General features: G+C 33.2%; 1 protein-coding gene across 3 annotated transcripts in view; it reads right to left on the bottom strand.

The window, feature by feature from the left end:
- Positions 1-13,980, bottom strand: part of ACVR2A (activin A receptor type 2A) — an 83,245-nt gene that overhangs the window by 33,710 nt on the left and 35,555 nt on the right. For 2 of the 3 annotated variants that reach the window (XM_024744086.1, XM_024744087.1), the window contains exon 2: positions 2,247-2,454. In XM_024744086.1, coding sequence (XP_024599854.1) covers positions 2,247-2,454 — 208 coding nt within the window. Of the gene's footprint in view, positions 1-1,508; positions 1,592-2,246; positions 2,455-13,980 lie in introns of those variants that run through there. The other variant, XM_024744088.1, reaches the window with a different exon arrangement.

The following is a 13,980-nucleotide window of genomic DNA, read 5'->3' as shown; positions in this document are numbered from 1 at the left end:
TTTGACATTTCTTGAATCTTCTTTTCCTTTCTCTTATTTATGTTACTACCTTTAATATTTGTTTTTTAATCAAATTCAGAACATAAAAGCAGAAACTCACATACTTTTAAATTGGCATTTAACCCCTAGAAACAAAGCTGATGTAGTAATTATCACTGTAAGAGCAGGCATTTGCACTGAACAACTCACTCACATTATCTAGCAAAGTATAATCTCCAGTAATACTGGTTTTAGGTGAGAAGCACAGTAGCATTTTACAATAAAAAGAACAGGGATCCCTGATTTCAACTAATTAATAAAGACAGTTTTGAATAAAGATGACCTCCAAACCTCATTTTTTCCCCAACTTCTTCCTCAATTTTTCTTTTTCTATAAATTGAGATATAATTCGCTATAACATTATATTAGTTTCAGGTGTACAACCTAGTGATTGGATATTTGCATATATTGTGAAATGATCACCACAGTAAGTCTAGTTAACATCTCATCACCACAGATACAAATTTTTTTTCTTGTCAATTGAACTTTTAAGATTTACTTAAAAGTTGCTAAGTTCCTTAGCAACTTTCAAATATACAATACAGTATTATTAACTATAGTCACCATTACATCACATCCCCCATTATATCCCCAGGACCTATTTGTTTTATAACTGAAAATTCATACCCTTTTGACTCCCTTCACCCATATGTCCACCCCTCACCCCCGGCCTCTGGCAACCACCAATGGTTCTCTCTATATATGGGTTCTTTTCTTTTTTTTCTTTTTCTTTTTTTTAAAGATTCCACATACTAGTGAGATCATATGGTATTTGTCTTTCTCTGTCTGATTTATTTTACTTAGCATAATGCCCTCAAGGTCATCAGCGTTGTCGCAAATGGCAAGATGTTCTTCTTTTTTATGGCTGAAAAATAGTTCATTGTATACATAGACCATATTTTCTTTACCCATGCAACGACTGACAGACACTTAGGTTGTTTCCACATCTTGGATATTGTAAATAATGCTGCAATAAACATGGAGGTGCATATATCTTTTCAAGTTAGTGTTTTCGTTTCCTTTGGATATATACCCAAAAGTGGAACTGCTGTATCACCGCTATTTTTAATTTTCTGAGGAACATCTATACTGTTTCCCTAGTGGCTCTACTTACTCTTTCATAACAGCAAATATCACTTAATTATCACCTCTGTCAAGAAAGAAGCTAATAATCAGAAATACAGCTAAAATGTATAATTACAGAGTAATAACCCCCGGAAAATTCAAATATGTAGAAGTATATCCTAAATATATACCTAAATGACCATTTTAATTTTCACCAAAAGTGGAGCTAATTCAATTTTCATGAGTTTATTCAACACATTTTACTACTAATCACATATGTCCAATCAACCACAGATTCGTGGTAATCTATTAAAGCCCCTGAAAGTGGATCAGGATGTAGCTAGAGTTCCGTGAGTGTATTAGTTATTTGGCTCCAAAAAGTCTGGTTATCTAGGATTCTGTACCTTCTGCAGTCATCAGCACCCACCCTCAGTGAAAATCCTGTGGCCCAGGCAGTTTAAGTGATCGGCCAAACATCTAGGGACACCTTGCAGAAAGATCACAGGCAGTCAATGACATATCCACTATATTTTATTTCCAACAGAATAAAACAATTTAAACAAGATTTTTTAAATAAAATGTAGCTTTCTATGAGAATTGTGTTAGTTCTGATGTAATTCTGAATGTCAAGTTAAAATGTCTCTTGGGATAAAGAACAAAGGCCTACTCTGCAAGGAAATGTAGTGAGATCAATTTCTTCCAGATACATAAAGAGGGAAACTAAAAGGAAATTAAATACTATGATTAAGCTTTATTCTCCTTCAGGATAGATTTTCAACAGATATAGTCTCTCTTAAAGCAATTTTAAAAATCCTTCTTCCTTAAGATTGGTGTTTAAAAAAACCTATAACCCTACAACATATGGAAAGAAATGTTTCTTATCTAAAGTTCTCACTACTTGATAGATTATTCAAAGTATATTAAAGATAAAACATAAACATGCTATATATTTTTTTTACTTTAAAATATATATCTTGTCATTACAACATGTTATAATGGTCTTCATAATCCCATCTTAAAAAAGAAACATTTAAGTGAAAATCCATGCATTGATCTTTCTCCTTTTAAAAAAATGGGGGGAGGGAAATGGAGGAAATGAAAATTATTCAACACTATCATAAAAAAATAAAATGTGTTCTTACCTGTCATAGCAGTTGATATCATCCAGCCAACAACCTTGCTTCACTATTTCAATGGAACCAGAAATATTCTTCCAGGTAGCAAAACAATGCCGCCGTTTGTCTTTGTCACCATAACAGGATTCAACACCAGTTCGATTGGTTCTATCTCTTTCCCAATTAGCATTATAGAAAATACACTCCTGAGTTTCTGATCTACCAAGTATAGCACCTATAAGATAATAAGACGACAACTTTTAATATAACTGTATTTGTTCCTAAACAGATCGTCTCGTCTCCCAGTATATGAAACTTCAAATCTTCCTGAAATGTCAATAATTTACTGCCTTACTAGTGTTATAACATTGGGTTCAGCTTTCCAGGTCAATCTCTGTACTTTAAGTATAATAAACATAATAATAAAAAGCAACCACATATATCACAAGGTTTCTCTGTAAAAGGCCAGTTTCACTTAAGAATGTCCTTGATGGAAAGCAGTACAATTGTTAACTTTTTAAAAATCTTGACCCTTGAGTAGACTTCTTCTCAATATTCTGTGTGACAAAATGGGAACTAACCAAAAGCACTGCTGCTACACACTGAAGTACAATGATTACCTCCAAAAAAGCCCTTGCATGATTGAGTTGTGAACTAAACCAACCAAGGCTATTCAGACGAGTATTTGGCAGAAATTTTCCCAAAATGAACCAAGTAAACCTGTTATTTCAAGAAAAACACCTGACAGTATGCACTGCCAATAATAAAATATGAGTTTTCAAGCAAAAATAAGAATTTTGGGAAATTTGTATTTACCACCACCATTAGCCTGACACCTTCCCAATACTTAAAGAATTTCTGATGAGTGGTGATATTAACAAATGTGACTTCTAAATACAGAATAATGAGATGTGCCAATATTTAGAAAGTCTATATAATTCAGAGAACCAATATTTTCCAAGTGAATTATGTATGACGTTTGAAAAACACTCATGGGCAAAAAATCCATACAAAGTTCAAGATAACCAAGTAGATTTTAATGTTACAGAGGACAAAAAGTTCATTAGCGGTTTCAGATTCCACACTGTAACTAACTTTTAAGAAACTATCTCTTGTCTTACATGGAAAAGCAAGGGAACTGGAATACCCAAAATAATTCTGAAAAAGATGCACAAAACAGAATTCATACTGTTTGTTTTTTCGTTGGCCGCACTGCGTGGCTTGTGAGAGATCTTAGTTCCCCACTCAGGCGTTGAACCCGGGCCATGGCAATGAAAGCGCCTAGTCCTAACCACTGGACCACCAGGGAACTCCCCATATTACTTGTTTTTAAGACTTTTACTAAAGCTTCGGCAATCAAGACAGTGTGGTCTTAGTGAAAAGACAGACACACGAACCTACGGGACAGGACAGAGAATCCAGAAATAGACCCATACACATACGGTCAATTGATACACAGCAAAGGTACCAATGCATTTAGCAGAGAAAGTCAACAACTGACGCTGGAACAACTGAACATCTATATGCAAAACGAAGAACCTCACCTCATATCAACTCATAGCTCATGCTATATACAAAAATTAACTCTTAACACATCACAAACTCAAAATAAAACCTAAAACTATAAAATTTCTAGAAAAAAATGAAAAATATGGTGACCCTAAATTATGAAAGATTTCTTAAAACACATGAGCTACAAAAGAAAAAACTGGTAAGTTGAACTTCATTAAAATTGAAACTTCTCTTTGAAAGTTAAGGAAAAAAATTCAGACTGGGAGCAAATACTTGCAAAGTATATACCTTAAAAATAACTGATATTCAGAAAATATAAAGACCTCTCACAACTCAACAATATGAAAACATACTGCCCAATTTCTAAAAACTGAACAAGAGATTCAAAGACATGCTTTATCAAAGAGATATGAACGGGAAATACTACATAAAAAGATATTCAATATCACTAATAATCCACAATTATCTTAAAAAAGGATTAAAATATTCCTCACTTTTCTAACTATATATCTGTGTATGGCCAAATTTCCTTCATATCAAAACAACACAACAGATTGTTGTATCACGAACTGAGTGGAAAAAACAGATATAAGAATCCAGTTGTCTTCTACTAAAACAATTATAAAGAGATCTGTAACAATTTCACTAATTTTTTTTGTTGTCTTGGAAAATATTTTTCATAAAAATCTATTCTTTTGTTAACATATAATGGATTTATTGTCACTTCTAAATAACTTTTTAAAAAATTTTCTGCCTTAATTTCTAATATGATGAATACTTACAGATACAAACCACATAAAAACTCTTTGGGGTAAGTCTAAAGAAGTTCCGAGACCAAAAAGTTTGAGAACTGCTGCTCTACAGTGCTCTAGCACAGAGATATAATTATAAGCTGATAAAATCTGTGGCAGTAATGGTGCTGTGGACTCCTCAACTACGGAAGAAATAATAGTGTGAGCGGACATGTAAACTATGGCTGGTAACTCTATGTCCATCGTATTTTATAAAAGAAGGGCTGCTACTACTATTCATCTGTATATAAACAGTAGCCATTTTGTAAATTTTATTCCTTTTCAGAAACCTGTTGAAAATAACAGCAAATTAAGTTTCCTCCTTTACTAAATAACCACAAAGCAATCATACTCTGCCCACATTATCTCAAAACAGGGGATGGCAAACTTTTTCTGTAAAGGGCCAGAGAGTAAATATTTTAGCTTTTCCAGGCCATATGGTCTCTTTCACAACTACTCAATTCTGCCACTGTAGCACAAAAGCATCCAGAGGACAGTAAATGAATAAGCATTGTTACATTCGAATAAAACTTTATTTACAGACAGTGAAAATTAAATTTCATGTAATTTTTACATGTCACAAAATACTATTCTTTTTTTGATTTTTTTTTTTTTCCAACCATTTAAAAATGTAAGTATCATTCTTAGTTCACAGGCTGGATTTGGCCCACAGGCTGTGTGGTCAGCTACCTCTTTTTTTTTTTAAGATTTTCTTTTTTTGATGTGGACCATTTTTAAAGTCTTTATTGAACTTGTTACAATATTGCTTCTGTTTTAAGTTTTGGTGTTTTGGCAGCGAGGCATGTGGGATCTTAGCTCCCCGACCAGGGATCGAACCCACACTCCCTGCAGTGGAAGGTGAAGTCTTAACCACTGGACTGCCAGGGAAGTCCTGGTCAGCTACCTCTCGAAACAACACCCTAATTTCCACAGTCTAGCTAACCTGCCTTTCGTTTGTTTCGTTTGTTGGGGAGGAGTCTTCTGTGAACTATCACTTGTGTAATTCATGTTAAAAACCACTATTAATTATTTTTAATTTCCAAAAGAAGACTCCACTGAAGCATAGGAACAACACTTGAACTAAATAAAACTGACCTCCCAACATTGCCTATAACAAAAATGCCAAATAGGTTTTATCTTTGGCGTCAATTCCAATCAATTAAGAGTGGCTGCCAGGAGCCATGTACTGAGAAAGATTTTGAGGTAAAGGGTTTTGAAATTAGTACAGAAGGAAGCGGGAAAACATCAGTATCTTTTCTTTGTCACTTCTGGTCTTGAAAAAAGATAAACAAATGACTATTTTCTTTATTTATTTTAATACTTCTAGCCCTACTTCTTAATATTTAATGGTAAGTTAAGATTTCAGATGATTTTCTAGATCTAGACTATCACTTGATTGATATTATCCATAGATAGAAAGAAAACTGCTTAACGGGGAAAACTGACAACCTTGCCACCCCCCTCCTCAAGCTGATTGGGTAATCAGTCTCTATCCATCACGTCTCCAACTGACCACTAAATATGATAACATGATAATTGTAAAAATAAACCAAGTTATATGTATTTTTATGTTAAGCTCACATAGTGACTTTAAAGGTGTAGTTCTAAAAAGGATGACAAAAGTTACCTATATTTACTAGTTTTTAAGAGCATCTCCCAATTTAAAATTTTCTGAAACTTTAAATTTCTACCATAGGTTTATTCTAACAAAGTAATTCCAAATAGTTAATATGACTTTCAAAAGAAATAAATGAACATAAAAGGTCTGTGTGCAGGGTTTATTATAATGGTTCTTAACAAATGATGTGCATCAGAATCCCCTATGTGTTTTCTTGAATTCATGTTTGAGTGCCATTTTGTATGCCCTAGGAATGAGTAGTTGAAAAGTACGTGGGGGGCAGCGGGGAAATATATAGATGTATAGATATTGTATGTATGTTTTCTCTTCTCCTTTTGGCAAAGACCCACTGGTGATCTAATGTTCCTCCCCAGTGAAGTACCACTGGCTTAGTAGACTGTGACCTGAACTTGGAATTTAGTTTACAAACTGTGACCTTGAACAAGTTACCAAACCTTTCACAGCTTTGTTTCCATATTTGATTCAATTTCCCTAATAAATCCATAATTGTTATGGATAATTCCATAGTTTCATAACTCACACTCAGGCAAGTTATAGCAAATCAGTAAGTCTATTCACAGAATTTAGTATCAGAATTATTTTAGATAATAGTTCTATTACTAAAGTACTGCTTATACATAATGACTCACACTGACCATTTCATTTTTCCTACCATTTAAGAAAGAAAAAAAAAGAAATACACAGGACCTGAAATTTGTTAGAACATTTGGCCATGAAGTAGGCCTGTAAAAGTCATACTCAAAATCTGAAATACTCCTCCCATGAGGAAAAAGTAAATTTTACCTACTGCAACTGCATCTGAGGACAATTAGGGTTTTGTTTTTTGAAAGCATGAAGTATTAAAATAATACACCAACACTAATTTTACACAATCTCTTCCAGAAAAAGATGAAGAGGGACTACTTAACTAATTTTCTGAAGCCAGTATTACCTTGATACAAAAACCAAAGACAGAACAAAAAAGAAGAGGGGTAATACAGACCAGTATCTCTCACTAACTTAGATGTAAAAGCTCTCAGGAAAATTTTAGCAAACAAAATCCAAAACTGTATTTTTTCAAAGTAATACATCACAACCAAGTACAATCTATTCCAGGCATGTAAGGTTGGTTTGATATTCAAAAATCAGTAAATGCAATCTGCCAAATAAACAAACTAAAAGAGAAAAATCATATAGTCTATCAGTATAACAGGAATAGATGGAAACTCCCCCAAAGTCACAAACAGCACCTACAAAAAAAACCTACAGCCAACATCATACTTAATGGTGAAAGACTGAATGCTTTCCCTCTAATATCAGAAACAAGGCAATAATGTCTACTCCCACCACTTTTATTTAACACAGTACTGAAAGTTTTAGCTCTTGCAATAAGGCAAGAAAAAGAAATTAAAGGCATACCGATTGGAAAAGAAGATATAAAACTGTTTCTATTTGCAGATGAAATGACTGTCTATTTAGGAAATTCCAAGGAATCTTCAAACAAAAAAAAATGGTAGAACTAGTGAGTGAGTTCCGTAAGATCACAGAATACAAATCAACACACAAAAATCAACTGTGTTTCTTTATACTGACAATGAACAAGTGGAACTGAAATTAAAAATTAAAAGTACCAGTTACAATTGCTCCTAAGAAAATAAAATACATACAGTCTAATAAAACATATATAGGATTTTTATGATGAAAAGTTATAAAATGTTGATGAAAGAAATCAAAGAAGACCTAAACACTTGGAGAGACATACTGTACTCATGGATTGGAAGAGTCAACATAATAAAGATGTCAATTTTCCCTAAACTGATATATAGGATTAATCCAATTCACATCAAAATCTCAGCAAATTTCTTTGTAGACACCTAAAAGAGCTTATTAATGTGTTGAAAAAGAATAATAAAGGGAGAAATCACTCTTCTTGGTGTTAAGGCTTACCATATAGTTGCAGTAGCATGACAGTGTGGTACTACTGGTGGAGACAAAGACACAAAGAGCAGTGGAACAGATAGAGGACCCAGAAACAGACCCATACGAATATGCCCAATTAATTTTTAACAAATGAGCAAAAGAATTTTAAAGGAGGAGAGATAGCCTTTTCAATAAATGGTGCTGGAACAGTGGACATGGTTCAAGCAAATATTTCTTAAATGCCCTCCCCTTTGCAATCTATCTAACAGTTTCTGAAAGCCCAGCTCTTGCAAAAAGCCTCCCAGGCTAAATCTCACATATGTGACAATTTTCAAGTTTTCTCATCAGAACTCCTCCTTCCCACAAAATGCACACTACTTGCAATCCAATATAAAATATTTTATATTTATTCATTGTTTTTAGTTAGTTGTCTATGTAAGTCCTTTCATACATCAGAATGCTATTGGATCTAAGACTGTCTTACTTGCCCTCCAAACATAAACAGTACTTAATGAATGATTAAAATGTAAAAATGTGATGTGACAACTGAATTTTAAAAATCCACCAACTAGGGCTTCCCTGGTGGCGCAGTGGTTGAAAGTCCACCTGCCGATGCTTGAATAAAAAAAAAAAAAAAAAAAAAAAAAAAATCCACCAACTACTACTGCACCCCCATCTCCTTTGAAACAGATAGATGGAATTAAAGAGTCTTTTACAATTATGAACTGTATTAATTTCTTATCTGATTAAGATGACACTGTTTTTCACGGTCCTGTGACCAGCCTCATCCTATCACAATTTTCCTACGGTATGCAACCAACATTAAACAGAAAGAAAAGAACTGTTTTGACAACTTACAAATCTGAGGCTCACTTCTGGAAAAGTATTTTAATGCTGTCTGAAACTATCAACAAGTCATTGAGAACACAGTATAAACAGGCTACTACTGAATGCCTTCCCTAACCTTGTGCCTCCCAAAGGCAACTTAGTCTGCTAGGAAGGGTTAATGAAGTTTCAAAAATAATAAATACAACATGAAAAGCAATTCTTGTTTTCCCTTCACATGTCACTGCTTCCCACCACTCTAGGGGTAGAACACATGTCCAAAGAGAATCAGCTATGGAAGGCAGATCAAACTGAATGATGCTTTTAATCAAAAACATTTTATAGTACAAATAAAATAAAATTGTATCAAAACATTGATACAACCCTCATGCAACCCTCAATATGACGGATACCCTAATTTTCCCCAATGAGAAGATATTTTAAAAATCTTTTGACCAACTTGAAATATACAAACCTTTCTATATTTGTATGAAAAGCCTAATGTATACTTATTTTAACTCATTAATTTAGTTTTATGAATGTTTTAAAATCATGAAGCACAAAACTTTTAAAAACAATTTTGTTCAAACTTCACATACGTCTTTCAACAAGTGTCATCTCATTACCTTCTTTTTGAGTCATTTAAAAGTAACAAAACTTGAATTATCTTCATTTCCGTTTAAGTTGTTTGAGAAACAGCACTTTTTGAAGTCATATAGAATATTTTCACTGGAAATGTTTCTCCAAGCCACAAACTTCCACTCCCGTAATACTAAGACACTGTTTTTTTCCCATTGCTCTATAGGTATATATTGTGATGTTCATAAAGTACTTACAATATTGCTCTTAAAAGTGAGATTTTAAAGGTTTTTTTTTTTACAACCTTTGTGAATAGTTTACAACAAATTATGATAGTTAATCAACCCTCCCAAGAATAACTTCTTATCTGTTTGAACTCTTTATTCCCCTTTTCCCTTTTCCCTCAGGAAACTTCCATAAAAATTCAAAACTAGCACTGACTGGCATCATTTCAAGCCTGTCTTCTACAAACATTATTCTTCTATTCAAAATAAAATTATTGAGCAAGAGCCTCAAAATATTAAAAACTTTGCAAAGTCTCAAATATAAAATGACTTTTTCTGGGAATAATCTTTGAAGAAAACTTTGCTTTTATGTTGAACATATACAGATGAAAAAAACTGATCATATGCTTGTACTGTAAAACACCAAGATAAGGGCTATAAATAAATGCAGTAGGACTTTGGAGATGATAACCTGGACCTCCACTAGACTATGAGCTTCCAGAACAAGCCCTACTATCATTGCTGTATCAGCAGTACCTGGCACAGTACAGGCACTCAATAAACATGCACTATATCAATCAATTAACAAGGAAATGAAAAAAGAAGGTTTTATGGAGGAAAGGGGACTAAAGCAGGACTATTAAGGAAAGAGACAGAACTGAGCTAAACAGAGACAGCGAAGATCATGATCAAATAAACAGGGCTGTGGTTAATCAGTGTTTGACAAGATTGCTTTCGCTAAACATGAACGTTCCATATTCTTCAGTATTGGGTATAATCAAGGCAGATTTGCAAGACAACAAAAGTTAAGAACAGAAGTTATATTTTTAAGATTAACCTGAAAATCAGTAAACTGTGTTGGAATGGAAGGAAACTCAGCAAGCCATACTAACTACCCAATAAAAACCAGGAGTCTGTAATATCCATGCTTATCAGATGGCCACAGGTATCAAAAGGACTGGCAAATTAGGATATGGAGATCAAGTTTTTGCTTTATACAGTCTCCTATTTGGTCTAAGTGTAAGAAAGTAAGATGTAAGTGACCTGAATTAGGTATCTGGCTGTTGATAAATGTTTAGCTTACATCATCTTACAAAATAAAGCTTTATTCCATATATATTTACCCTATGTTTCCCTTTTTTGCTAACTCTCCTTCTGATGTTATGTTCTTACTGTCATGAAAGGTATGTATTGTCCGGGATAAGCAAGGTATCTTCAAAGATAAGGCACAACAGAAAAGTGGTTTTGCCTATAGCCACAAAATGTGTGGGCTACCTATAAATGCCCAGATCTCAAGATTGAAATAATTCTATGCAGTTCTCTGGCACTCATTCAAAATACAAATTACATCAAAACAGGTACAAGCAGATACAAGATTACCTAGACCGTATAAAACAGGTTTCTGATATTAGATGTTCATTTTGGGGGGAACAGGGAGATCACGTTGACTGCAGCTAGAGGCCAATACTCCCATCAGAACAAATGGACTATTTTTTCAATTGCACAAAAGCCAAAACTGGGCATAAACTTAGAAGAATAAGAGATAAAGGTAAATTCTCAGAACAGACATCCTAAAATAGATTAAGGAACCCCTCCCCACACACACACACAAAGTAGTTTCTACTAAAAACAACCTACAAGTCTCAATTACTCTGAAAAGACACTAGGTACATTAAGGGGTTTTAGTGCTTCATTTACTTGGGAAAATGCAGGCTTTCTTTTTAAGTAAATCATCAAACTCTGATGTAAAAACGGATCACTTCAACTGCTATGAAAGTAATGTGAAATATTACCCTTGAGGAACCAGCAGTATTAAGAGTGAGAAACTTAAAAAAACAAAACAAAACAAAACAACTCATCACAAAGTTTTCATCAAAGTAACATCTGGCAACTTAAAACCAGCAACTGAAGAAAATCAGCAATACTTATTAGAGAAGTTTTAAATAGCAGTACACTTCTATTAAAGGACAAGAATACAAACTGAAAACTCACTATATTAAATAACAGCTATGTCACAACTAGCCTTATTTTAAAAATCACCAATGGCCTTCATATTTATAACTAAGATGCTTAGTACTTAGAAGAGAAGAATTTAAAAATTCTTGTTTATTACTTCTATGTGTTGTGTAATTTCTTTAAAACTCATTTAAATAATTTGTTTTTATGCATCTATAAACACATCAAAGGTCTTCTGGTATTCCTTTCTTTTCTATATTAATAAACATCACAGTCACCTTCCCTATTTGGCTGCCCTGGGCTGTTTTTAAGTATTAGGAAAAAAAAGTAAAGTCCACAATGTCCCAAAAGACTTCTGATAAACAAGTTAGAAATATGAGGAAGGAGAATAAATTTTCAAATAAAATTTCTGGATGGCAATGCAACATTTTAGGACCTGTCAATCTATTTTTATTTTTATTTTTTTAAACTAAGCACCTTCCTACCACCAAACAATCACTTCCAAAGGAAAACACAAACACTTTCTGGCAATTTCCCTTGCCTGTTATACCCAGTACTATCAGTCTGACAAACAGTTCAAGATTCTGTCCACCTAGCTAAAGTAATATAAACTAAAAACAGAACTTATGTTGTATAAAATAAAAATATAAACACTGTACGTTGTAACACTAGACACAGTGTGTGCATACGTGGGTGTGAGAAGGAGAATAAAAGCAGATGTCAACATTTAACCACTGGTTATCTAAGGACTCCTAATGTTAATTCCTGAAAAATTACTAAGATAACCGCCTAAAATGTATTTTAACACTGTTAACTCATAAGTGACTGATTTTCCTCATATAGGTCCAAAATAAGTATATATCTACTTTTATACAGACCAGGGTTTGAAGAAAACATAAATTTCTCAAACCTCTCTCTTAAAAAGCCTTAACAAAATTTTAGAGGCCCAAAGAGAACACCAAATTTGAAATAGAATTTCCTTTTATAAAGGAGGCAAGCAAAACCTCTGTAAATAAAGCCCTTACAAATTTTAGTTTTTAATTCACTTAATTGTAGATCTAGTTCAATACAAAGAGGTTTAATAAGAGTTACCAGATCATGAAATGAAAAAAGGCAAAATATCAACTCTTAATTTGGAAATAGTTCTCAAACAACTGAGAACACAGTTTGATTATATTTAGTAAGTTTTTAAAAACACATATATTTACCAGCTTCACTCTTAAGAAACTACTGATCTTTTAGCTCTTAAAAAATTAAAATACTCAGTTAATTTTCTATGATATTTCTATAACTATTACCCTACCCTCCAAAAATGATTCATTTGCTACTTAATTCATTCATAAAGAGAAAAGGGGAAAGCCCTTAAAACGAATAACCCTTTAAAAAAAATCCCTAAATCACAACAATACAAAACATGCACCCTTCCTCTAAAACCCAGAGAAAACTAAGCAAAAATTTCAGGTAAACATTCTAAATCAAATGAATATTTGATTCTAGGTTACAGTTACTGGCCTCTTGTGTAAAAGTTGTAAAAGCTGTATTTGTAAAAGTCATGTTTGCCCATTTTAAAGATAAACACATCCATATAATACCTTTCAACAACTACCAAAGTTGTTTTAGATGTTGTTGGCTTGTCTGAATCTTATAAAAGAGTAGCAGGAATAGTAAAAACCAGATTAACACACTCATTCTTATTTAATATTACAAAGTATATTCTATCTAAATCTTTCATGTTTACAATTTTAAAACATTTCCTTCAAATCTCTTCTAAACTTGAAGAAAACATTTTTTTTCTTGAACACTTTAATAGACTTGCTATATTAATACTGCCCAAATCTAACAATTTTGTTCTTTGTTACTTACCACAAAAGAATTATTAATAGTATCTCAATGAAATTTTCCCTCCACAACTTAATGGAACAAAATATATATACTACAGGCAATAATTTTTACTATAAGTATTCATACTTCTCTGTACAGGCATACATCGGGGTTCGGGTTCCAGATAACTGCAACAAAGTGACTATCGCAATAAACCAAGTCGCACAAATTTTTTGGCTTCCCAGTGCATATAAAAGTTATGTTTACACTATACTGTAGTCTATTAACTGTACAAAAAGCAATATGCCTGAAAAGACAGTGTACATACCTTAAGTAAAAAATACTTTACTGCTAAAAAATGCTAACCATCACCTAAGCCTTCAGTGAGTCATAATCTTTTTGCCAGTGGAGGGTCTTGCCTTGATGTTGATGGCTGCTGACTGATCAGGCGAGTGGTTGCTGAATCTCTGGGTGGCTCTGGCACTATCTTAAAATAAGACAACAATGATGTTTGC

Source organism: Neophocaena asiaeorientalis, unplaced genomic scaffold, assembly GCF_003031525.2.
Source record: "Neophocaena asiaeorientalis asiaeorientalis breed wild unplaced genomic scaffold, Neophocaena_asiaeorientalis_V1.1 scaffold11, whole genome shotgun sequence".
Lineage (NCBI taxonomy): Eukaryota > Metazoa > Chordata > Mammalia > Artiodactyla > Phocoenidae > Neophocaena > Neophocaena asiaeorientalis.
Note: the sequence above shows the minus strand (reverse complement) of the source record. Positions and strands in the feature narration are given on the sequence as shown.